At 44.6% G+C, this 23,459-nt stretch overlaps 1 protein-coding gene across 5 annotated transcripts in view; it reads right to left on the reverse strand.

The window, feature by feature from the left end:
• Rbms3 (RNA binding motif single stranded interacting protein 3) overlaps nucleotides 1-18,764 on the reverse strand; it is a 665,104-nt gene extending 646,340 nt beyond the window's left edge. For all 5 annotated transcript variants that reach the window (XM_032911069.1, XM_032911066.1, XM_032911068.1 and 2 more), the window contains exon 1: nucleotides 18,539-18,764. In XM_032911069.1, the coding sequence (XP_032766960.1) occupies nucleotides 18,539-18,613 (75 nt within the window). In that variant the 5' untranslated portion in view covers nucleotides 18,614-18,764. The remainder of the gene's footprint in view (nucleotides 1-18,538) is intronic.
• Between the last annotated feature and the right edge of the window lie 4,695 nt (nucleotides 18,765-23,459).

Below are 23,459 nucleotides of genomic sequence, written 5' to 3' on the forward strand. Positions count from 1 at the left end.
GTCGCACTTGTACTGACTAGTGCTCACTCCCGCACACTCTATGCTTTTCTGCCTATGCTTACACAAGTTTCTAGGTCTCACGTGATCTCCCACATGTTAACTTTCTGCTCCACTGCCCCTGGAGACGCTCAGGTACAGAGAACAGCTATGAAGGTTTGTCCTCCCGGAGTCAATCACCCCGAGGTAGCTCTCTCCTACCAACTCCATCAAGAGCCTAGCGTTCGCTCAAGGAGTCAGCCCGAATTTCTGCAATGAGCATCACATTGTATTCAAAAACTTAAAAGAATTCTTGCCAATCCAAGAGCCAGATGCAAACCATCCCTCTGGGTTTTTTGTTCGCTTGTTTGCTTTTGCTTTGTTTTTGTCTTCCAGAAAGAAATGAATATAGAGAGAGGTTAACATGGAGAGGGTAACATGGAGAGGTTAACACAGCTACTACAGAGAGGGCTGGGACTCGAACTACTTCATACCTTTCATTAACCTAACAACGTGGCACTCAGTCAGTCGTTCTACCCACATACATCTTTTCGTGGCCGCATAGAAAAATACAACGCAATTCATCTTATTTTCTGATTGACTGGCGGCACTAATGCTCTTTCCTGTCTAGCCCACAGTGCAGTGAGAAGGTAGTCTCACTTTTAACTCTTTTGAAAAAAAAATTAATCTTGAGTTGCCTTACCACCTATCAGGCAATGTTTGTAAAATTTGTAATATAGCCCTTCATACTCAGACCCCAAATCTACATAGCCAGTAATGTCTCTCTAAGAGTGGACAGTGTGTGTGTGTGTGTGTGTGTGTGTGTTGGGGGTGGTTGGGGTGCTACCTCTCTACAGCTCCAATTACCCCAGGTGTTAGAAAATGTCTAACTCTTTTAACAATTTGGTAGGTAAAAACCTATCCTACTAAAGCTTTAGTTACCGCCGTCAAGGAGAAGCGACTTACCTATTTAAGTGCCTGCTAACTGTTTCTAGACCTTCATTTACGGAGTTTTGTCCTTTGGATTATTTGACCTTCCCACCTCACTGATCTGCAGAAGTTTATTCTACCTCTAAAGTGTTAAACCTTTGACAAATACAATGCAAACATTTTTACAACAGCACTTTTTACTTCTTTATAGCAGGTTGTCTGATATATAAAAATTCATAAATGTTTTTTTTGTAAACATGTAGGAATTTTGTCATAAAAAGAAAGGATTTAACATGTCCATTCCTTTCATTTATAGCTATGGTTTTGGAATAAGACTTATAAAGCCAAGACACATGCAAAAGTTAAATCATCATACATTCATTTATTCTAAGTTTTATTATTTTATGCGTGTGTGTATCTGTGTATGTGTGTGTGCATGCATATGTGTGTGCAAGTGCATGAATGAGTGTGTGTGCGTGTGTGTACGTGTGTGTGCAAGTACATGCATGTGTGTATATGTATGTGTGTGCATACATGTGTGCTTACATACATGTGTGTATGTGTGTGCATGTGTGTTCATATGTGTGGAGCCCAGAGAATGGCTTCAAGCACCATTCACCTTGTTCCTTGAGTCAGGATATCCTACTAGCTCAGGGCTAGCCAAGCAGACCAGACTAGCTTTCTAGTGAGCTTCAGAGATCCTCCTGTCTCTGCGTCTTATCGCAGGGATCCCGGGCGCATCCCGGCACATCCACTTTCTTTTATGAAGGTTCTGGGTATAGAGCTAAGGTCTCTGCAAATACTAATGGAGTCACCTCCATTATTTCTTATGTCTTAAGGTCATTCAAGCGTTCCCGTTGATACCCACATGATATTCAAATCAGAGCTCACTATATTACTACACTATATCTCCCCCTCTACCTTAGACTCACGCCTGACCTGTGTTCCTTTGATTCCTCCAACAGTTAGCGCCTCCCTGCCGCCTATGACTGGAGCGGTATGCCTCATTGCACAGATATTGGTCACATGACAGTGTCCAGTCAATGTTGCACAGGGGGTTTGGAGGAGGGACAAACAGAACAAAGGTGCTCATCCGTGGGAGCTTATAGAACAGACAGAAGGGAAGAGAACTAATGCTTAGGTGTTCAAAACCCTCTACCTGTAAATGGCATTAGAATTCAGACTCAGAACAAATCTTACACATGCAAGGAGCATTTAGCCTTCCTAAGCAGCTACTGGATACTTGGGAGATCACTCCGCTTGAAGACCTCTGAAATGGCCCTTGAATCATGAGCTTGCAATTAAAGGAGGATTACCAGGAGGGTAGAATTAACATTTAGCAACAGAAATGCCGGGATGTTTAAGGGACACAGGGCAGCTAACGATGGAGCTGAAAGGAATGGTCTAGAGAACCATTCTCATTAAAACCCAGCACCGCACCCCAAGTCAGCACCGGCCTCACACATGACATTTCTAAACATGAGGTTTCACTCTGGGAAAGCAAGAGCTGACACTCGAGTCAGCTGAGAGAAAATGACACCTCTTCCGCCCTCTAATTTAGTTCCTCCAGGGGACAAAGGCATCCCGGAAACTTCAATGAGAAAAGTACAAGTATTGTGAAATCCAGCAATGTCAAAAGCAGACAATTTCCCAATATATTCATTTTAGACTGCCGGATGAATTTTCTATAAAGGGCCAAGAGAGAGAGAGAGAGAGACTTGAGCTTCGTTCCAAAACAAAACAACAACACAATTTCACGTAAGAAGTAGGAGGATTACAGGCAGCAAGTCTAAGCAAGATCTCAGTCTTGCTGATGGGAGAGCTCGGTGCACAGAGACAAGCAGAAGAGTGGAGATATGTTTCAAGGAAGACATTGATCTGAGCCACCAGAAGGGCTCTTGCCGCACTGTGGCCAGGCATTAAGTCGATCCCTCTCTGCTGCCTTCCTCTGCTGTGATTGCCGATATTCATCTCCCGGAGAAAACCACCTTCCCTCTATATTTCACCTTCCTCAGACTTCAATGTCTTTGCCTTCTTTGTGGAACTCAGAAACAAAGGACGTCTAGTCTCATGCCGACCCCAGAGACATTCTTATCAGATATGCAAAGCATTCTTTGGATACAAGGGATGTGATATATAAATAAGGAAATGTAATCAGAACAACACCAAAGTAAGTCGCAGACCCAGACACTGGGCCTCCAAGATGAACACAGGCAGTAACATTTTACCCTAGTAAACTCGCTGTTTTCATTTCCGGTTATTAAACTTAACCAGACCCTGCTACTATGTTTGTTCTTAAACTCAGTTGATACAAAGTACTATGCAGTACAGACTTCTTTTTTCTTTGTTTTTACTTCTCTCTCTCTCTTCCACTTCTGTCTCTTTCTCTCCTCCCTTTCCCTCTCCATGTGTGTGTGTGTGTGTGTGTGTGTGTGTGTGTGTGTGTGTGTGTGTGTGTGTGTGTGTGTGTTCCAGTATTTGCGTGTGTGGGTGGAGGCTAGAGGTCAACCTCAGGTATTTTTCCCCAGGAGCTGTCCACCTTGTTTCTTTGGGGAAAGTTCTCACTGGAACCCAGACCTGGCTAATCAGGCTGGGCTGACTGCTCTGCAGGCCCCAGGAACTCTTGCCTTTACCTCTGCAGCATTGCTATTAAAGGCTCATGTCCCCCTCTCTGGCTTTTAACATGGGAGCTGGGGATTTGAACTCAGGTCCTCATGCTTTAGCAGCAAGCCTTTTACCCACAGAGTCATCCCTGCATCTCTGTAAAAGTGAGTTTCCAGAAAGATTTATTTTTATTTTAGATGTATAGATGTTTGTCTGTACAAGGTGTGCTGCTCAAAAGTGCCTGATGCCCCCTCCAACTTAGAGGACATCTCTCCGGAGCATGAGAAGAGTCCTGATGGAAGACTGTGAGATGACTTCCTGGTGGCAGTGGGAACCCAGAGCCCCTGCTGGGTTCTAAGAGGGTGTCAAGAGGAAATGCTCCGTTCTTCTTTGGCCAAGTGTGAGGGCACCTTTTCAATCCAAGTTCACGTAAGGCAGGCCATTGTATCACCTCATGGAGGGGAACAGAGTTGGGAGGTGGTTCAGTCTGTGAGTGAATGGGACATGGCATGAGGACCCAAGTTTGGATTCTCAGCACCCACATAGGAAGCTGGTCATGGTGGCTCACATCTGTAATTCTAACTGGTCCTGAAAGAAACAAGCAGATTCCCATAGCTCACTGGCCAGCCATTCTAGCCAATCCATGAGCTCCAGGTTCAGTGAGACCTTGTCTCAAAATATAAAGGGAAGAGAGATTGACAAAGATATTGGAGGTCAGTTTGTGGCCTTCCTATACATGCATACACACACACACACACACACACACACACACACACACACACACGCAAATATTTTAAAGGAGCAGAATATACTGCACATGAGTTTAAGCAGAGAGAGGCTGCAGAGTCAAGCCACCCACAGACTCTCAGGTTATTAGGAATCCAACCAGCCACATGGTAAGCAGCTCATGAATGTGTTAGAGGAAGCTAAGAAGATCAGAAATTCACCAACTTAATAGTCAATAATTGTCTATTTCTAATGCAACATAATCCAGAGTGACCAGACAGTGGCAGCTAAATCGTCTTAACCAATGAGCTACGTGTCGGTAAAACGTGGTGCAAATGTATAAAGAGCCATGATGCCAACAAAAAAACCACAAGCATGAATGACTTGCTGGGCGTGTGGCACATGTCCATCACTGGGGAAGCATTAGGAGACAACACCTTCGACATGAAAGCGCCTAGTGTAGATCAGAGATAAGCTCGCACGGACTCAGAGAATACTGTTGGCGAGCCAGGCCTTGTCTCAGCCCTGAAATCTCAACACGCAGGAAGCAGAGGAAGAAGGGTCATAGGAACTCAAGGTCAGCCTGGGTTACACGGAGCTTCAGGCCAGACTGGGGAAAAAAGAATGAGATGCCAGAGAGAAAGAGAGGAGGAGGGAAGAGGGAGACGCAGAGGAGTGTGGGGAGACGGAGAGGGAGGGGGAGGAGGGGAAGGAAGAGGGAGGGAGAGGTCATTATTGAAGAGCATATCTAACTATCAATATTGGATAATACAGAGAGTTCTCTAACGGCCTAGTGCTGTGTTGAGAGATTATTGGCTTCCCCTTGATGGGGTTTGGACAGCTCAATGCACTATTTTGTAATAGAAATCCTTCCAAATTGTTCAAGAATTCTGAAGGTAGTAACTATATTTCCTATAAATATTAACAAGAGTAATGTAATTAAAATATGATACATAAAAATCACTACAAACAAAGCCTAAAATATTCTGCCTAGGATAGAAAATTTAAAAGAAGTCCAACTGGAAATCACATTTCGATTGAGGTTAACATTTTCATGCCATCCTATAGTAGTCCGGCTCAATGTTCTCGTGTATTCCCAAGTGTGGAGGCTCTTTAATTCTCTAGAGCACCATTTGAAACTCTCTCTCGTTGTTTGCCTTCCCCTTTACATGTACAGTGTGAGCGTGTGTGCATCTGTGTCTGTGTGTCTGCCACGGCATACGTGTAGAAGTGAGAGGAGAGTCTCAGGCGTCCACTCTCTGAGCCCACTGGGTGGGTTCCAGGGATGGAACTTAGGTCACACGTGGTGGCCTTACCCTCTGAGCATCTCGGCGGACCCATCAGCTTAGGTGCACATTCATATCCTGTTAGCTACTTAGTCATACAGGGAAGTTATTTTATATTTTACAGAATTGTAAATGTTCCAAAATTCTGAAAAATCTACTACCCCACCGTTGGAGTAGGTGTGTGGCACATACGAGACACACAGAACAGGGCCGCTTAATTCATCCCGGAAACCCACCAATAGAATATTAGATCCTACAGAGAGGTTCAAACGGCGAAACCTGTGATCCAAGCTGAAAGAGTGTTATGAGACCAACCAAGATATAAATCTGAGTATCCCTCTACCATAAATATATTAAGACGTAGACAGCCCAGCCATGTTCCAAAACAGCTGAGACGAATTCACCACCAAGCCCTAATAGGAGAAAGTCAAACACCAATTTCCTTCTACTTTGAGGAAAAGTAAGTGGGAAAAGCGCACAAACAAACAACAACAAAAGACACTACAGGGAGGACCCAAAAGTTCAAAGGTAAAAAGAAGGGAGATTTTCAGAGCAAAAGGCAAAGGGTCAAAGGAGACAGATCCACCTCAAAGCCTTAATTATAGGAGGAATGAGGGAAGGGAGGGATGGATGGAAGAAATAGAAGCTAAGTCAGAGAATGAAAAATGAATGAATGAATGAATAAATAAACAAATAAATAAATAAATAAATAAATAAATAAATAAATAAAATTAGCCCAAGGAAAGCAATCAAGCAAGTCAAAGACATACACAGAAACAGTAAAACTACCAGCCAACCTTTCTGGGACCTACTAAGATCTGGACACCATCTCCCTGGGCTCCACCCATCTGAGATATCCTTGGGCTGAAAGAGCCCATTGGACACCATTACTCACAGAGCCTCTGTGGGCCTGGTTATTGAGTCTCAGGACATATTAGTGGTTTTTAAATATCACTTCCGCTCAGCTCACAGTTTGCACATGCTACATTATTGTTCTGTCCTCCAGCTATACAAAACAGCACTGTTCACAATTATACTATAGGACACTACAGATGGGCATGACTAATTTACACACAGAACTGCCCAGAGAGATAATTTTTTTAAAAAGGGGTTCTAATGATTCTTTCTGGAAAACATTTATTTTTCTAAACCAAAGTTCCAGGAAGACTCTTAGACAGGTCCTCCTTGTGAACGGCTAAGGAGATGGTTGAAACAGTAAAGTCATTAGCAGAAGTTGGGGAGTTGGTTCAAGTGCCATGAGGATCTGGTTCGGTCTCTAGAACTTATAACACTTGTGCTTCAAATACAAAGTCAGGTGGCTCTACGGGGCTCCTTGGGCTGCCAGCCTGGCTACCTGGCAGATTCCAGGTCTAGTGAGAGACCCTGTCACAACAAAAACAAGATGGCTGCCCCCTGAGCACTAATGTGTGGCATTGTCCTCTGGCTTTCTCTGTGTGTGTGCCTTTCTCTCTGTCTCTCTGTCTGTCTCTCAAGAATGACAGACATTGCCAAACTCTGTTGTACATTTCAAACTGAAACAGATCATCCATACCAGCTTGACTGCTTTCCTTTCAAGACACCAAGAACCTTAGCTCCTTTGACTTCTACCTACTTTAGATTTTGCCCCAAGATGGCCTCCTACTCATAAATGCCCTTCCCCTTGCCAAGCAGCTCTTCTTGACTGCTTTTGGAAAGAAAACCAGTCATCTACTCCAAGGACAGTTAGGGGACACAAAGACCCGATGCTCTTCCCCTCTTAACTTCCCAGGTCCCTTTCGCTTGGTTTCCCATGAGCCGCCCGTTAAGGAGAAGCTGTCAAACTGTTCCGCTCTTGTCATGTTTGGCAGCCACATGACAAAGTGATCTGAAGATCACTGCCCTCCACGGGGCAAATACTTCTTAAGAAATCATTAGGGGTTAATTAGAACAAATCAATCAGTAGGATTCTGAAAGGATGTTCTTGAGAGTAACAGAGGGAAGGAGGCAGATACATTGCTTTTGTGACAAGCCGGCAGTGTGTCTCAAAGCACAGAAAGATGCAACTCTTGTGTGACAGAAACTGAAAAGATACCAGCCCCTGTCACTTTGGTAAGAGCTGTCTCTGTGAGCCACCCATGGCCTGAGAGAACAGATCCAACCCATGGCCTGAGGGAATAAATCCAACCCTTGGGCTAAGTGGACAGATCCAACCTATGAGCCCGAGGGAACAGATCCGTGACTCCCTAGGAATGCCTTGCTCCTCTCCATTTCTGTCATTATATAGTTTCAGAGAAAATCAGAGGCACCAAAATATGCCTGTGACTGTTTTAGGACTGTGTGCTTGTATTCTCTATATGGAAGAGATTTTAAAAGACGATTCATTGAACCTTCAAGGGAAGTTCAGTGTGTAGCTAATGATCCTGTTTAAAAGAGCAGCTATGAGCCTACAAGATGGGTCAGCAGGTACTGAGGTAAGACCCTGGAAATGAATGGGCAAGGTGATATACCCCTAAAACCCCATCATTCCACCATAGGGGGCTGACGAGGGAAGGTTATGAATTAGAATAGAACAAGACCTACTCCCTCTTGCTTAAAAAAATAAGAATGAAAGGAAGCTCTATGAAGAACGGAAGGAAGCAGACTTCTTGGAGCACAGAGACAGGCTCTCTGGATGGCCTTGATTACTCTGTGAAAGCAATGCTGGGTCTGGTTGAAATTCTGACGTGTGATGCTACTTTGAGAAGAATCTAGAAAAATCACCCAATAGCAAAATTATCATGACCCTGATTTGCCTCCTAGCTGTACTACAAGCTGGCAGCCTGAGGAAACCCAGCTCTGAGGAAACATCAGATCTGTCTCTGATGGACAACTCCAACAAGCGAAAATGGATTTGATGAACTTGGCACTCAGGCTTGGGCCTTGCAGCTCTTTCTCACTGCTACAGGTCAATCCAATGTGTCTGCTTTGGTCAACCAAAGACTGTCCTGTCAGAGACATTTTCCAATAAAGATCCCTTGAAAGCACAAAGGCCACAGCAAATGGAAGTGAAGGCCCAAAGTGAAAATGTCTGGTTTCTTTGGAAACTCTGTTGTGCCGTGTGGCGTTTTTCTGGAAGGTGTCTTGTGAAAGGCTATTTTGGTGAAGCAGACACATGAGAGAGCATGTAATGTTTACCTGGAGCAGATGCTTGAGAGGACACATGATGTTTGGAAGGAGTATAAATGGAACCCCATAAACAGTGAGAGGTTTCTCTTGCATTGCAATGCCATGTAATTCTTCCCTGGTCTTAGCTGGGCTTCACTGGTCTTCACTTTGTAGAGAGAAACCTGCCAAAGAACTTCTTGTGTTCTGGCTGACTCTTGTCACTTTTGTTGACTCACAGCGATTCAGCAGAGCCTTGTGGTTTCTGCTGGCTTGAGCCGCAGCTCCTCACTCTTGTTTGGTGTTTGTTATTGGCCTGGACTGCCACTACTGATTTGTATTTGGTGTTTGCTATTGGTCCGAACTGCTGGTACCCTGACAACAACGAGTGGTATTGACCCAAAGCTTCTAAACAGGTTCACGACACCCTTTTCCTATAAATGTTCTTTTCCCCCCTACCTCTGGTCAGTGGGCTAGAAGGGAGGATGAAGTGTTCAGGAACCCTAAATAAAATTGGTTTGGAGAAAAATCGAAGCCTACGAAGGCCACCCACAAAAATAGTGTGTGACACAAAAAGTCCTACTAAATTAAAGTGGAACCGGAAAGCGAACAAAATCTTGCTGTGTTCTATTTACCATCTCACTTAGTGTGATGGCCTGGGTGCCTCAAAACAGTGTGTCCACAACTCTTTTTTAAAACTTTGCAAGAATACAGTATTCAAAAGGGGAGCTCAAATTTACAAGAATGCATAGACCAGGCTGGCTTGCTTGAAGCCAAAGTGTTTCAGAAGCAAAGTGACCAGAATCTCTTTCAAAGCTGAAGGGATACTATTAGAATGGTCTTTTCAGAATCCCATAGTGTATATTAAAAATGCAATATTCTAAAGCCAAGAAAGGACTAGGAACTGGTGTGCCTTGCATCAGACAAGAGACCAGGGGCCGAAATTCAACAGTGGGATTGGCTTGACCCTCAAACAAACAATCTTCCAATCAAAGAAAAGATGTTTTCTTATTCTAAAGAAGAAATTAGATATCGAAATTAACAATTATATCATAGGAGGTCTTGTAAGGGCTGGTTTTCTATAAAACAATCTTGGGCTATTTTAAATCAATACAATAGACGAACTGAATTGTCACAAAATGATATGCTTCAAACCAACCAAAACTCCGTAGTCCTTTCTCCTGATTCATCTACTCAATGCTATCTGATCATTGAAAAGGGGACTTGATCAAGTTTCAGGACACTATTGTCTACTTAGGTGCTGAATAAATTCTGGCAACATAAGAGTTTACACACATCAGCAAACCCGTCAAATATGACATAAAAAATCATTTAAAATGTTTTATCTGGTTTAAAACAATCATGTAGCTACCACTGCATTTCCATTTTCTTCCACACTGAATTGTCTCCAGTCAGTAAAACTGATTTAGTCAAGTGGACAACACATGGGAGACGGGAGCTGAAAAGAGCAAGAGCTGTTCTTAAAGAGGGCTCAGGTTTGGTTCCCAGCACCCACACGTCAGCTCACAACCATCTGCCGTTCCGGTTCTGGTAATCTCTTGCCTTCTTCTTCACGAATACATGCCTTGCACAGACTCACTCAGGGTCACACAGCTTCATACAAATAAAATAGACACGCCTTAAAATAAAACCATGGGAAGACAGGATCTCGAGAATCCTCACTCAACTCATAAGTGACCAATGTCCAGGGCAGAAATAGTCAGCCAAAGTAAGACGAGAGAAGGATTGCTCACAGCCGGCGCTGCGAAATCACTTTATGCTGTTAACAATTACCCTGTGTCTGTTTGGTTTGTGTGTGCAAGTGCAGGGGTGTGTACACCGTAGCATCTGAGTGGAGGTAGGTCAAAGGGCAACTTTGGGGGCTCGTTTCCCTCCTTCTACTGTGGGATCTGGGCAGTCAACTCAGGAAGCCAGGTTTAAATCCTTGCACAGCCCTTCTACAGTCTGAGCCATCCTGCCAGCCCTGTGCCAGTGTGCTAACTCTGAACTGTGAAAGGAAGGTCAAGTCTAGCAGGTGGATAGGCTAGCTCATGGGCAGAAGCAAAGGTCTCCCCCTAATGGCTGCCTTCCCTTCCTGCCTGCTCCTAACGTAAACATGTAATCACAAATAGAAAAATAACAATTCGTGTGCTGGATCATACAAAACCAACACAGGGCTGCCAAAGATTAAGAGGAAAATTATTAAAAATGGGGTCATTCTGTGATAATTTTGTCTCATTAATTCAGCTTAGAGGAGTTCTTTTTTTGGGGGGGGTGTGTGTATGTAGAAGAATGGTCTCCAGCAAGAAAAAGAAAAGTAGTTTCCAGAGAGGATTCTCAAATGTAACTCACTGGGTTGATACGTCTTTGAGGTATTCCTGGTTTCCCCCTCTATAATACCATGCTGTAAGTAACGGTAGTGTTTTGTCCGCATATCCAAGGTTCCTATTAGACTTGGGAATTTGCACATTTTGCAAACCCCGTTCTAAATATAATCTCGTCTGTCAATGGTTGTTTCCACATTCACTTTAGCACCCACATCCACTCATGAATGAAAAGCATTTAGTGTTTTCACTGACATGAATCATTTTTTTTTCTCTTCCAAACTTGTCCCTAGTCACAAGCTGCTCCTCCTCCACCTTATGGACCGGAAGGTGCGGAGTGGAAGACATCATGCTCACTGCGAGCCTTGGATAAGCACTAACTGAGTCTGCTCAGAAGAGAGGACTTTAACCACCACAGAAACACCCGTCAAGGGGATGATTAAATGATGCCTGTCGTTTTGTCCCGCCCCTCTCCACCCACTCCCTAGTGATGGATGGGTTCCTCTCAGTGTTTGGGATTCAGATGTGAAGGGCACAACTAAATTTGTCAAACTCCTCTACCCTGCAAAGCAGCATTGGGCTGTTCAAAAAGTTGTGGAAAGCACCAAATGCAGGTCACCTCCCAATGCCAACAGGACACCAAAGAAGACCCAGCTGCCTGTAAAGAGGATTTCCAAACATTAAAGTGGGCAGGGGTCAGGGTGAATGAAACTGGCCAATGGACCTATGCCTCGGCAGGTAAAGCAGAGAATGCCCAATGGAAAAAAAAAGAACCATTTCGTTTACACCCATTCTCTTCGTAACTGGGATGTATGAAAGGTTGAACTATCATACCACAAAGCTATATTCATATGTCTGAATCTAAATAGTATTATTTAATGAGTAATAAAAACATGAATAGGAAACAAACAAACAAAAATTCTTTGTGCACAAATTGACTGCCAATATCAACTTGAAAGCAAAAGTCAGCTCACTCTGACCATGCCCCCAGCTTAGCTTTTGTTTTGTGTGTTTGTTTCTTTTTTGAATGTCTAAAGTCTAAAATCTGAAACTAAATAGCCAGTTCTATAGACACTTCCAGGGACCCTGGAAACAATCACCAACCATACGTCTTACATTTAGATACTATAGTTTATTATGTATTAACTATTATATATCCTAATATAAGTTTGTTTTTTTTATTATTATTTGTGTGTGAGTGCGTGAGACAGTAAGTGTGACCATGGAGGTAAGAGGACAACAACCTTGGGAACCCCTCCTCACCTTCTACCTCTTTTAAGACCGGTTCTCTTTGCCACAGCATTGGCTAGGCTGCCTGACCCACAAGCTTCTGGAGGGTCTGCTGTCTTCGTTTCTCTTCTCTACTTTAGGAACATTGGGATAACAGAACCTTGGTCCTGCAGTCCCATGGACTGTGGGGATCCAAACACGGATCGGCAGGCTTGTACGCTGAGACATCTTCCCAGCCTGGCGTGTTAGCCTTTATTAATCCTACAGACCTATAACCTCCAGGCAACCAACATTAATACCAAATACCATAAAGGGCCCACAGATTCTTCTCTACGGCACCACCAGTACAGCAACAGAGGCAAAGCAAAGTGGCCTTATGTGCTGTTTCCTAGTTTTTAACATCGTCAGTGCGAATGTCATAGTCCCTCAAAGCCATGCAGTATATTTCCCCATTATCTTACAAAACAAATACGCCGTTTCCCATTTTATCTCTAAGGTATTGAACCTTATGACATGCCAATATTTTCCTTAGAGGTAAATGCCTTGAAGGTTTTCTGACAAGAATCCCAAAGATTGAAGTATTCTAAAAATCAAGAAGGAAGACTTGAAAAGGTTACTCCTAATATCAGGAAGGAATGTGAAACTTGCCTTTGAATGGGTGTTAGGAGAGTCACTCAGATTTGCTTTTGCATATCTGTCATTCCCATTGAGTAGGTGTGTGTCTCCTAATTAAATGTCCCGCACTAGGGCACACACAGGCATGTTTTTTAAACAATTGTTAGCATTCATCTGTTTCCATTTCCAGAAATCATATTTTTTTCCCAAGCACAGCCAAAACAGTTCAATGTTTTCCCACTACTGCAAAAAAAAAAAAAAATAGTAACACGCATCCTGAAGACACAGCTCAGCCCACAGCCCCACTCTCTGTTGTTTTCTCAGGCCCATCTGCACTCTGGCTTTGCAACAGCTATAGCATAAAAAAAATGCCTTTTCTCACATGCCGTGGCTATTACACTGGTTAATCACATACAGCTGTGGTGCAGGAGACTGTTACAAAACAATTCCAATCTCGTACTGGAAGCCAAACTCGGACAAACGCCCACCACTTATTCTGAATAAAAAGTTCGACACCAAAAAAAAAAAAAGTTTCTTTTCAAAGAAAAAGATGTATGTTCTTCAAATCTGACAGGGGCACCATCACGGCGAACCTCTCCCCACCAAAGTACTGGTAATAATGTCAAAGGAGATTTGTGAAAAATCGCAGTAGTATAAAAAAACGAAGTCTTCCAGAATTCCTGAGGCCAAAAAGACCCGGAATGAACTTGCATCGCCACCCTCCCCTCTTTGTGTCCCTTCCTGAAAAGTGCCCTTGTCCCCAGCTTCAGAACAGAGCTTACTCCCTCCTGTAAAAAGTTCTTCTATTGCATAATTCAGTTATTTCTTTTGCAAATGGGGAGAAAATGAAAGAGAGGTGCTCCAGGAAGGACCTAACGGTGCTCCCTTGAAGCTCCGAGTCCAGAGAAAGTAAGAAGTTCCTGAACAATCTGACCTCTGTTGAAGAAGACATTTTAAGGAGATAAAACTGCATTATCTAGACAAGACAGCAAAACCTGCACCAGGCTGCACCCACCTCCACTAAGCCTAAAGATCTGCAGGATCGAGGAACTGAGTGCAGAGAGTAAATCCTTGTGGCTGATCTTTTTTTTTTTCTTTTACTTAAAACAAATTAACATTCTGCACACTTAAAAATAAGGCAAACAAGATTTATCACATTCTCATGCTACCCTTCGTCTCCACCCCTAAGCAAAGGAAAATATTTGAAATTATAGCTAAATATTCCATAGCTGAAACTTTTGGGGTTTTTGTTGTTGTTGTTGTTTGTTTGTTTCTGTGTTTTGTTTGTTTGCTTGTTCGCTTTCAATAGGAAACCAGTTTTGTATGTTTCGAGCTTTCAAAGGAAAACAGAACTTAGGAGTTTGCAGGGCTGTTTTCAAACAACTGGCAGGTTACCAAAGACTAGCTATCAGTGCAAAGCCCAGGCAGGAAGCAGGAAGAAATTCCAGATCCCTCCCTCCCTCCCTCTTTCTCCCTCCCTCCTTCCGTCCCTCCTTCCAGGAGGCTTCCATTCCTGTGCCTACAGGACAACTGTGTGAGGAGTGATTTTGCTTTTGAAGGATCTGAACATCCACAGGTTTGAAGGTCCCTTTGCCCTCTAGAAGTGCCCTTTCTTTGCCTACTCTTCCTGTATTGGCTTTTTCCATGATACGACCCATGTCTACGACATAACTGAAGCTACACTCTTAGTGGGAGGCAGCAGGCTGGGCTGCCAACGTTGGTAGTTGAAGCTGACGTGGCTATACAGTGGGTGAGCCTTGCCCTTACTCCTGATCCCACTTTGACTGTCACCTGAGTGCCTTTAGCCAGAGGAACCCAGGAAGGGTCTATTAGTCTTGACCCCTTTTGTAAGACTTTCTGCAGAAACCCAATGGCCAGAGAGGGAGACACAGTTCTGCTCGATGGGCCAGGAGAGAGGTCTGTGAACCTACAAGGTTATGTAAAAGCAAGAGAGGAGACACCAGCTGGGGGCTCTTTTGGAAGTTTGAGGAACATGATTAAAGTTTTCCGATTACTACGTTAAGAGAGAAACAGCCATTTCTCAACCCCACTATCCAGGAACACCCATTCCCTAAGCAGTGAGCAGGCTTATCACCCTTCCCTAGCTTTCTCTTTTCAACCGATTTATTGACTGTTAGGTGTGTTGCTACTGTTGTTGTTGATGATGATGATGATGATGATGATGATGAGGATGATGATTTTGATGATGTTGTTCACCCCACCCCTACCCAACATGCCTCAGATTCACAGGAGAATGTACCTGGATTCTTGGAACCCAACTCCAGTGGGTGGATTTTCTGAAGACTTGGAAAATGTGGTGTGGTAACAATCAATGCCAGGGAGATAATGTACTGTTTTCAGATCGCTTGTCTCTAAAGCTACAGGTGGGTCTCCAGACCATCCAAGCAACGGCTTACTTTGAAAAACTTTTTAAAAATCAAGCCACATCACATGTTTAAATATTACAGCATGTCATTGTTTTTTTTATTCTCTGTTTATATATAAATACAATATAATATATATCAAAAAACAGAGAGAGTCAGAATACTTAGAAATATGAGCACAGCCCAGTAGCATAGCCACACATTATCGCTACAGCCAAGGGTCAAGCGCCGTTTCATTTACATACATGATATTGTTGTGCAGCTAAGGCCATGTAACCGTTACTCTCTTATTTAGGCTACATGTATGTTTTGTCTCCTATAAAGCATTTTAAGGATCTAGAGAATCGTTCTAGGAGATGAAACAGAATGAGTTGATTCCTAGTTTTGTTTAATTAGAGCAAAGTAGTAAGTTAGGCTCTCCTGTATTAGGAAACAACAAGAAAGAAGTGGGAAAATATCAGCATCCCCAAACTACAGTGTGCATTTGAGGAAGTGGAAGGCCTCGATTTTGAGAATACTAATTTCATGTTGTTTTCACACAGGCAACTAGAACTTGTGTCCAACATTTTACTATTTAAATACAAAGCAGGGGCCCCGGGGTTTCTTTGTGTTTGCTTTGGGTTTTATGAAAATGATGCTAAACACTGTTTTTGATTCTTTAAATATTCCGAGAAAATCCCACCTCTCCTGCCCAACCCACACAAGACCTCTTATGTATTAGGAAGGAAAGACACTTGACTTTAAACAACCCTCGAAGGTCTGCTATCTCCGGGATGTGACTTTGATCAAGCATAGGATTCTATTTCTATCAAATATAAATATTCTTTATTTGTGAACATGGTTCCCATTGGCTGTGACAATAACCTTAAGTTGCAACTAGGCGTCAATGCTGGAACAGTGGGTTTCCATGAATTTCATCTAGGCTCATCAAACAAATAGAAGTGTAGCACCCTCCCTTTTAACTGATTATGAATACTGTTCTGAGACAGGTAGGTATAAGAGGAGCAAAGGTCCTGTGGAAACTGTACTCTACTGCCCTCCATGCTTCCTACAAGGCTTTCTTGTATCAGATTAAGTCTGTCAGAAAGTCCCCACCTGCTTAGATAGAACAACACACCGATACTTCCACAAAATCCAACCTTTCACATCTCTAGTTTCCTCGGATGTCATCAATGTCTGTCATTCCAGAGGCACCAAGATAATCCGTGTCAACTAGGCTGCCACGCTGAAACTCTACAACATAACCATCAAGATGAGCTACCATGAAAGCCCAGGAAGCTGATTTTATGTTCCTTCCTGGCCCTGATCTGATTACTCAAATATCAGCTTAGGATGCCTAACTGAGCTAACTTCTTAAAAATGTTGCAGATGCTGACGTCTTTGCCTGCTCCAAAGTAATAAAACCCAGAGACGCTGTCAGGGTCTGTGGGGCACTAATGCCACGCAGGACCCCAAACAGACTTGAGAAACCTCTCAGTTTTCTTCAGGCAAAACACTTCAAATACCATTGAGCTCTTTCCCCACTACCCTTTCTGTCTCTGTTGTCTCTGTCTCTGTCGTCTCTCTCTCCCCCTCCCTTCCTCCCTCTTTTTCTTCACTCCCTCCCTTTCCCACCGTGGCTCACCCAGCACCCTGTATCTTTAACTCAACCCAGCATTCATCATTCCCTGTTAGTAATACTACATTAAAAGCAACCCAGGAGAAAAACAAAACAGAAACCCCAACTATTTCACTCCAACTTCAATCAAAAGTTTCTCCTGTGGTTGTGCATGGCACTAGGAAACCAGAACCAGCACAAAGCACAATTTGGGGAAACATTTGGAAAAATTTAGCCAAATGAGTAAAAGGTTTGGAATGTTTGATATTTTTCGGCCAACCCTGAAGCTTATTGCTTTTGTCTCTTTGCAGAGAAAAAAAAATGACCGTGGATATCCTTCTATTTTAAACTTGCCTGACCTTTTCTTTAAAGTAGTAGGCAGCATTCTCTACCAAGTTGCCCAAAGAGTTAATACTTAGGGCACCAGGCAGGAGGGCTAGTCTATTTAAGCAGTGGCAGCCCAAACTAAGTGGGCACAAAGGCAGACAGCAAAGTGAGCCGACCTTGGAGGGGTAGGGCATAGCATAGAGTGATGGGAAAATGGGGGAAAAAGGAAAAAAAGGAGCACCAGCCTTTAATGCAATCCCAAGAGGCTGTTGTCCAGTTTGGTCCTCAAATGGGCATTGTCTGACGAGACAGAGTAAATGGGAGGTAACCTCAGCGTGAATCACCAACCCCTGATCGTGCCAGGGAACCCAGTGACAGCACACACTGCTCAACCGTGCCCTCCTTGCTTTCGCATGTGGAGTTACTGAGAAGATGGAGGGGTTTGGTTAATTCATGACGAAATCCGAGTATCCGATATGGTACTCCCCCCTCCAATGGAGTCCAATCGAATTGACAGATTGGAGCATGGAGCCCTCACCTCACCTCCTTCATGATTTAACTGCAGGATAAAAGTTCAGGGTCGGCACTGCCCCCTGCTCAGTTTTGTGGGTTTGCCTCTGGGGCCCCTAATGATCACTTAAGCACATGCTCATACAAAGCCCAAAGTCTTTAACCAATTCAAGTCCAATTATTATCAGTTACATTCCAAGCCTTTTTTTTTTTTCAGACCCAGACTTCCTAGTAGTAACTGACAGGGTGGGGGGTGGGGGCCAGTCTAAAAGTAAAAACCGTGGGTGCTAAGCTTCCAGTTCTTTTAGCCCCCGGAGCATCTCCGTCATCCTTCACACAAAATAAAGACAGTCCAAACAAAACAACATGCTCAACAAACTCCGAAAAGACTTTCCTGGGTGCCCTGGAACCTCCTGGTGATCTTCTTTCCTACTGCACTAAGCCGTGAAAAGTTTAAGTGACCCCCACCCCAGAGTGTTTTCTGCAAGGAAGGGGGAAAGGACGGGAGGGGGTGTTACCCCAATCTTTGAGATTCACACACAAAGAACAGCTCACTAGAAAAGCTCCTGAAACAATATTCTTGTCCCTGAGAACGTCTGCTGGGACCCCCTTTCTAAAAAAATCCCTGCTCACCTGCAAAAGACTTCAACCATCTCAACAGCATATCTGCGGCTAAATAACAAAAGAACACTCCATTGAAAGTCCCCGTCTTTAAAGAGAAAGCTACACTCCGGGGCTTCCTCTCCCTTCTTCCTCTGGCTTGTTAACTCCATTCCTACTGTTAGTAATTTGAAAGAGGTCGGCCGAGGGGATGGGGGCGAGGGTGAGGGAAGGGTCCGTTTGCCATGCTCGCTCCGGAGGAGCGCCAGGCACCACGCTGTCTTCTGAAACCCGCGGGTCCAGCCATACCTTGGTTTGGAGGTACTGAGGATAGTAGTACGTGTACTGGGGGTACATTTGTGGCTGATCCAGGCGTTTGCCCATGTAGCTGGGATCTTTATCTCCGAGGCAGGAAACTGAGTAACAGGGTATATGAGCCTCCAGGCAGGCGAGCTTCTTTCTCTTAATCCACTGTCCCCGGCAGTCTGGGTGACTGCCGAGGCTCTGAGACTCCAGCACTCACTAGTTCCAACACCGTGAGGAATTTAAAACAACCAAAAAAACCCAAAGCAAAGCAAAACAAAAGAACCAAAAGGAAAGAGAAAAAGAAAACAAAAACCAAAAATACCCCAAAGAGATGGGGGTTGAGATCCGTAGCGAAACCCCCAGACTGCTTCCCCAGTTTTTGCCTGCCTGGTTCCTCCCAGCTGCCCGGTCCAGTCCGGATGAAGCAGTTTGCTCTGTAACCAGCCTGTCTCTAGTGGTGTCAATCGCAGGCGCTTGTGAAGGCGAAGGAGGAGAAAAAAAAAGAGAAAAAAAAAAATCCTTTAGCACAACTCGGAATCCTTGCAGTTACAGCTCTCCGTCTCTCCCGTGTCTCTTTCCCACCATGGAAAAAAAATAAATTTTAATAAAAAGAAAAGAAAAGAAACAATGGGCAAACAGAAAAAGAAAGGAAAGGAAAAAACTGGGAAAAAAAGAAAAAGAAAAAGAAAAAAATAAAGAAAAGAAAAAGAAACCCGTGCAGGCTTAGTTGCTGCTGTCTGGTTCCCAGAGTGACATGGTGTGTTCCGGCTGGCCTTGCCCCTCTCTCACTCACTTCCCCTCCTTCCAGCCAGTGGGTGGAACTGAGAGAGCCTCTCCAGGGAGCCCGGCACGCAGTCCAGAGGCTGCAGTATTTCCTCCAAGGGGGAAAAAAAGAAGAAGAAAAAGAAAAAGAAGAAAATGGAAAGCGAGGAAAGAAAGAGGCTGCCACCTCTCCACTAGCTATCTGGAAAAGCACAGTGAGCAGAGTCTGCAGCCGAGCCGCGGGTGGAACCGAACCCCAGCCTGTCCGTGAAGTGCCTGGGTGGGGCATGGCCCAGCCCTCCCTGCCCTGCTCGGACCGAGCTCTCAAGCTCCCAAGCTGCCTTCTCCTCTTCAGTCGCCAAGTTCCCAGAGGTGAGGCATGGCATTGCTGAACAAAACAGACCCTGCCCTGCGAGGAGCATGGGGGAAGGAGAAGTGTGTGTGTGTGTGTGTGTGTGTACACATCCATGCCAACCTTTCTAGTTAAGTGGGGAGAAAATTGTAGTCAAGGTTTTTCCAAAATCTGTTAACACATTAAAAGCCAGATGAACCCAGAACCTGAAGATGAAACCAGGGATGCTCTGGAGGATGCTCAAGAGAGGAGAAAAAGTAGAAAAGTGGGGATTCTCAGCTGGGTACCTCTGGGTACAAGGGGGTTGACTTAACTATCACAAATAATTGTTTTGTGGCCTTATCCATCTCTTAAAAATAAAATCAAAGTGATCCTTACATTTATTTGCTTATTGGAGAATAAAATCTCTCTCTCTCTCTCTCTCTCTCTCTCTCTCTCTCTCTCTCTCTCTCTCTCCTTTCGTGGCTTTGTAAGTATTGCAAAAAAAAAATTGAACAAAAACTCATAATTACTTGTCAGAGTCCCCCCCCACCCCCAGTAATAATATTCTGACATGTCGATCAGCTGCTACATTATAATACAGATTGTTTCAGAGAAGATACATTTCCTTAAAGGGTTTCTCTGCAAGGCGGCGGCAAGGCTAAAATTAGCTGTGCCAGCTGTGCTTTGCTGGGAGTGCTCACGCATGCCCGGAGCGTGGGCAGCCAGCCTCTGTGCCTCTCCACTCCCCCAAGTCTGCTGAACACTCCAGCCGTCCTTTCAGATAAAAGACTCCAGGTACAAAGGCAGTTTCCTCACACGGAGGGAGAATTGAAATGCAATATGCAGGATGCCACCTCTGAGTAAGTCCTGCCGCTCATGGGGTAACAGCCTGGGTTCCTGGGCTCCAGGAAGCTGAGTTCTGAAATCTGTCTACCAACAGAAAGACAAGGACACAGGGAAATCGGGTTTTATGCCTATTCTCTCTCTCTCTCTCTCTCTCTCTCTCTCTCTCTCTCTCTCTCTCTCTCTCTCTCCGTGTGTCTGTCTGTCTGTCTCTGTTTTCTTTTTTAAAAGACAGCAGACTCTCAGATACCCCAAGCTGCTCTTGAACTTGTATAAAACAGAATGACTTTGACTTCTGATCCTCCTGCCTTCGATTCCCCCAGTACTAGGCTCACAGGCATGAATTAATGTCCCAGGTTCCCGTGGGCACTGGCTGTTTAACCCAGGGCCCTGCCCATGCTAGCAAGCACTCTACTAACACAGCTATCTCTTGGTGACAAGATGGGAACTTGAGTTGGAGGGTAGGCGTGGGAAACCTGAGGGCAGTGTCTTAGAAGCAAATCAAGCCAGTCTCACCCGTGCTCTAAAGGGGAGTTTCTGGACCTCAATTATCCCATCCACAAAATGGTCAAAGGACAGCAACAGAACCAAGCACAAAATCGAAAACTAATTGCAAAGTCCTCTGGCCACATCTCCCTGCTCAGTGAAGCCCAGACCCTAGAGAGCTGGTCAAGACTCTGGGAATCTCACTGGTCCTTTCTGCTCGGAATCCGATTATAAATTCCACTCTCCACACTTCATGGTCCAGCTCTGAGTCGCACTGAGCTGAGGTCATGTTGGTAATGTGATCTCCGAGCTCACACCTGGTTTTCTCTGTCAGCATGGCTATGCCCCTTGAAGCAGCTTTCCTTAAACCCTGGCTTCCCAAGGTGTAGTTGGTTTTCCCTGAGAGAAGACTCACAGGGATGCATTCTAAACTCAGAAGGGTAAGCCACATCCCCTATAGCCCTAAGAACTAGCATGACGCCAGACACATGTTTGGAACACGCTTGAAGAACAAAACATTCTGAACCTAACAAGCAATTGTCCCTCAGCTCATGGCGAGTGTTGGAGCATTTCCATTCTTTTGAAAGCCATCTGAAAAGTCACACGTATTTATTGTATGTTGCACGTACGTATGTGTGTAGAGGTCAGGACACAGGCTCTGAGAGTTGGTTGTCTCTGCTCTAATGGGTAAGGTCCTTTGCTGAGATTGAACTCAGAGGGTCAGCCATGATGACAGTCACCATTAACCGCTGAGCCATGTGACTATAGTCCATCCATTTCACTCTTTATCATGGCCTAGGTATTGACTCCTCGGGTACAGGGAGTACAGAGACGCAGAGGTCAAGACCTGGTTCTTCTTTCACAGCAGAAAACCCAGTGAGGGGTATACACCAGAGAATAAATATGTGAGGTCAGAGGCCAGGAGTTGCTTGGTGTTGTGAGGAAACTTATAGCAAAGGGAGACATGGGCGTTGGGGTTTGGCTTAAAAAGCATCGTTAAGAAATTGCTCTCCTGGGGTTGGGGATTTAGCTCAGTGGTAGAGTGCTTGCCTAGTAAGCGCAAGGCCCTGGGTTTGGTTCTCAGCTCCGAAAAAAAAAATTGCTCTCCTAAAAGGAGCCTTGAGGTCAAAGCTGGGGTATGAACCCAGTGCTGGGTTCTGGTGCTACTGGTGTTTAGTGCTCAAAGCCTTGGCTGGAGACCCTGCTCCTGCCTACCTCCTGGGCAGACTCCACGTGCCTCATTCCCCATTCTTCAGATGTTGCTCTCCACCTCCTGTAGTTCCTGAGGATCAGTTAAGATAAATGCCTGAAGAATCCAGGGATACCTTGAACACGCCATACATGTTCCACTAGATGCCAGCCTGAATCCTGAGGGTGGGGCGGAAGCAAGCCAGCCAGAGGAATCAGCAGACGCAGGAAGCTTTCTGTATCTCGAGAGTGTGCTTTACCGCAGCCCAGAGGCTACCATGAAGCCATCAAGGGACAAAGATCTCAAGACAGGGGTGGAGGGGAGATTTCCAGCTAAGTCACCCTAGGTTTGAGGGGATGATTAATAGTGTCAACCTGACAGGACCTAGAATCGCTTAGGAGATTATAAACCTCTGGGCATGTCTGTGAGGGACTCTTGAGTTAAAAAGACCCAAGCTAAACTTGGGTGTTGCCACACCATTAGCTGGACTCCTGGACTGAATGAAATAGGAGTGTGAGCTGGGTAGCAGTGGCCATCTCTCTCTCTGCTTCCTGACCGTGGACACTCCTTTTCCTGCCCTGATGCCTTCTTGCCGTGATAGCGTGTAGCCTCTAACTGTGAATAAAATAGACTCTTCCTTCTTTGAGTTGTCCTTGTCAGTTCTTTAGTGACAGCTAGGAGGAAAATCAGCAAACTTGGAACGGGATTGATGTGGACCGCTAAGCTGCTAAGGGAGACTGTTGCAGTGGGATCCCATCCGAATCTTGCAACCCGAGAGTCAGGCACCTGCTTTAGGGCACTGTCATCCCACGTGACCCACCGGGCACCTTCACATCGGGCAGGGCAGCTTCCCAAGGCCCCTTCAGCAGTTCCAATGGAGGACATTGGTGTTCACCTTGAAACAACTGGCTCTGGAGAGTCCCTGAAGGAAACATTGTCTTAATGACAAACAAAAGGCTAAAAAAAAAAAGTTAACTCCCCACTCAGAGCAATAGCCCACTTATATGTAAGATCCTCGGGGTGAACGGATGCTATCAACAATTTCTACACAGATTGCTACCTTGCAAATGGCTTCTCTATTTCATTGGATTATTGGAATGCTCTGGGCATCTGTGGCCACTAGCCTCGGAATCCTCATTGCACACTTAAGGCTTTCCTGAAATTATATCAAGTGCATTATAAGTGTTGCAAAACCCAAGTTGTCCCTTACACTGCTCTCTCTGTGGAAATAATAGTACCCTTCCATTTAAATGGTTAAGTGGAAGCAGGAGGCAGCCGGTTTGAGCCGGCTCTAAGTTAGAAGTCTTCTG

The sequence above is a fragment of the Rattus rattus genome, chromosome 8, assembly GCF_011064425.1.
Source record: "Rattus rattus isolate New Zealand chromosome 8, Rrattus_CSIRO_v1, whole genome shotgun sequence".
NCBI lineage: Eukaryota > Metazoa > Chordata > Mammalia > Rodentia > Muridae > Rattus > Rattus rattus.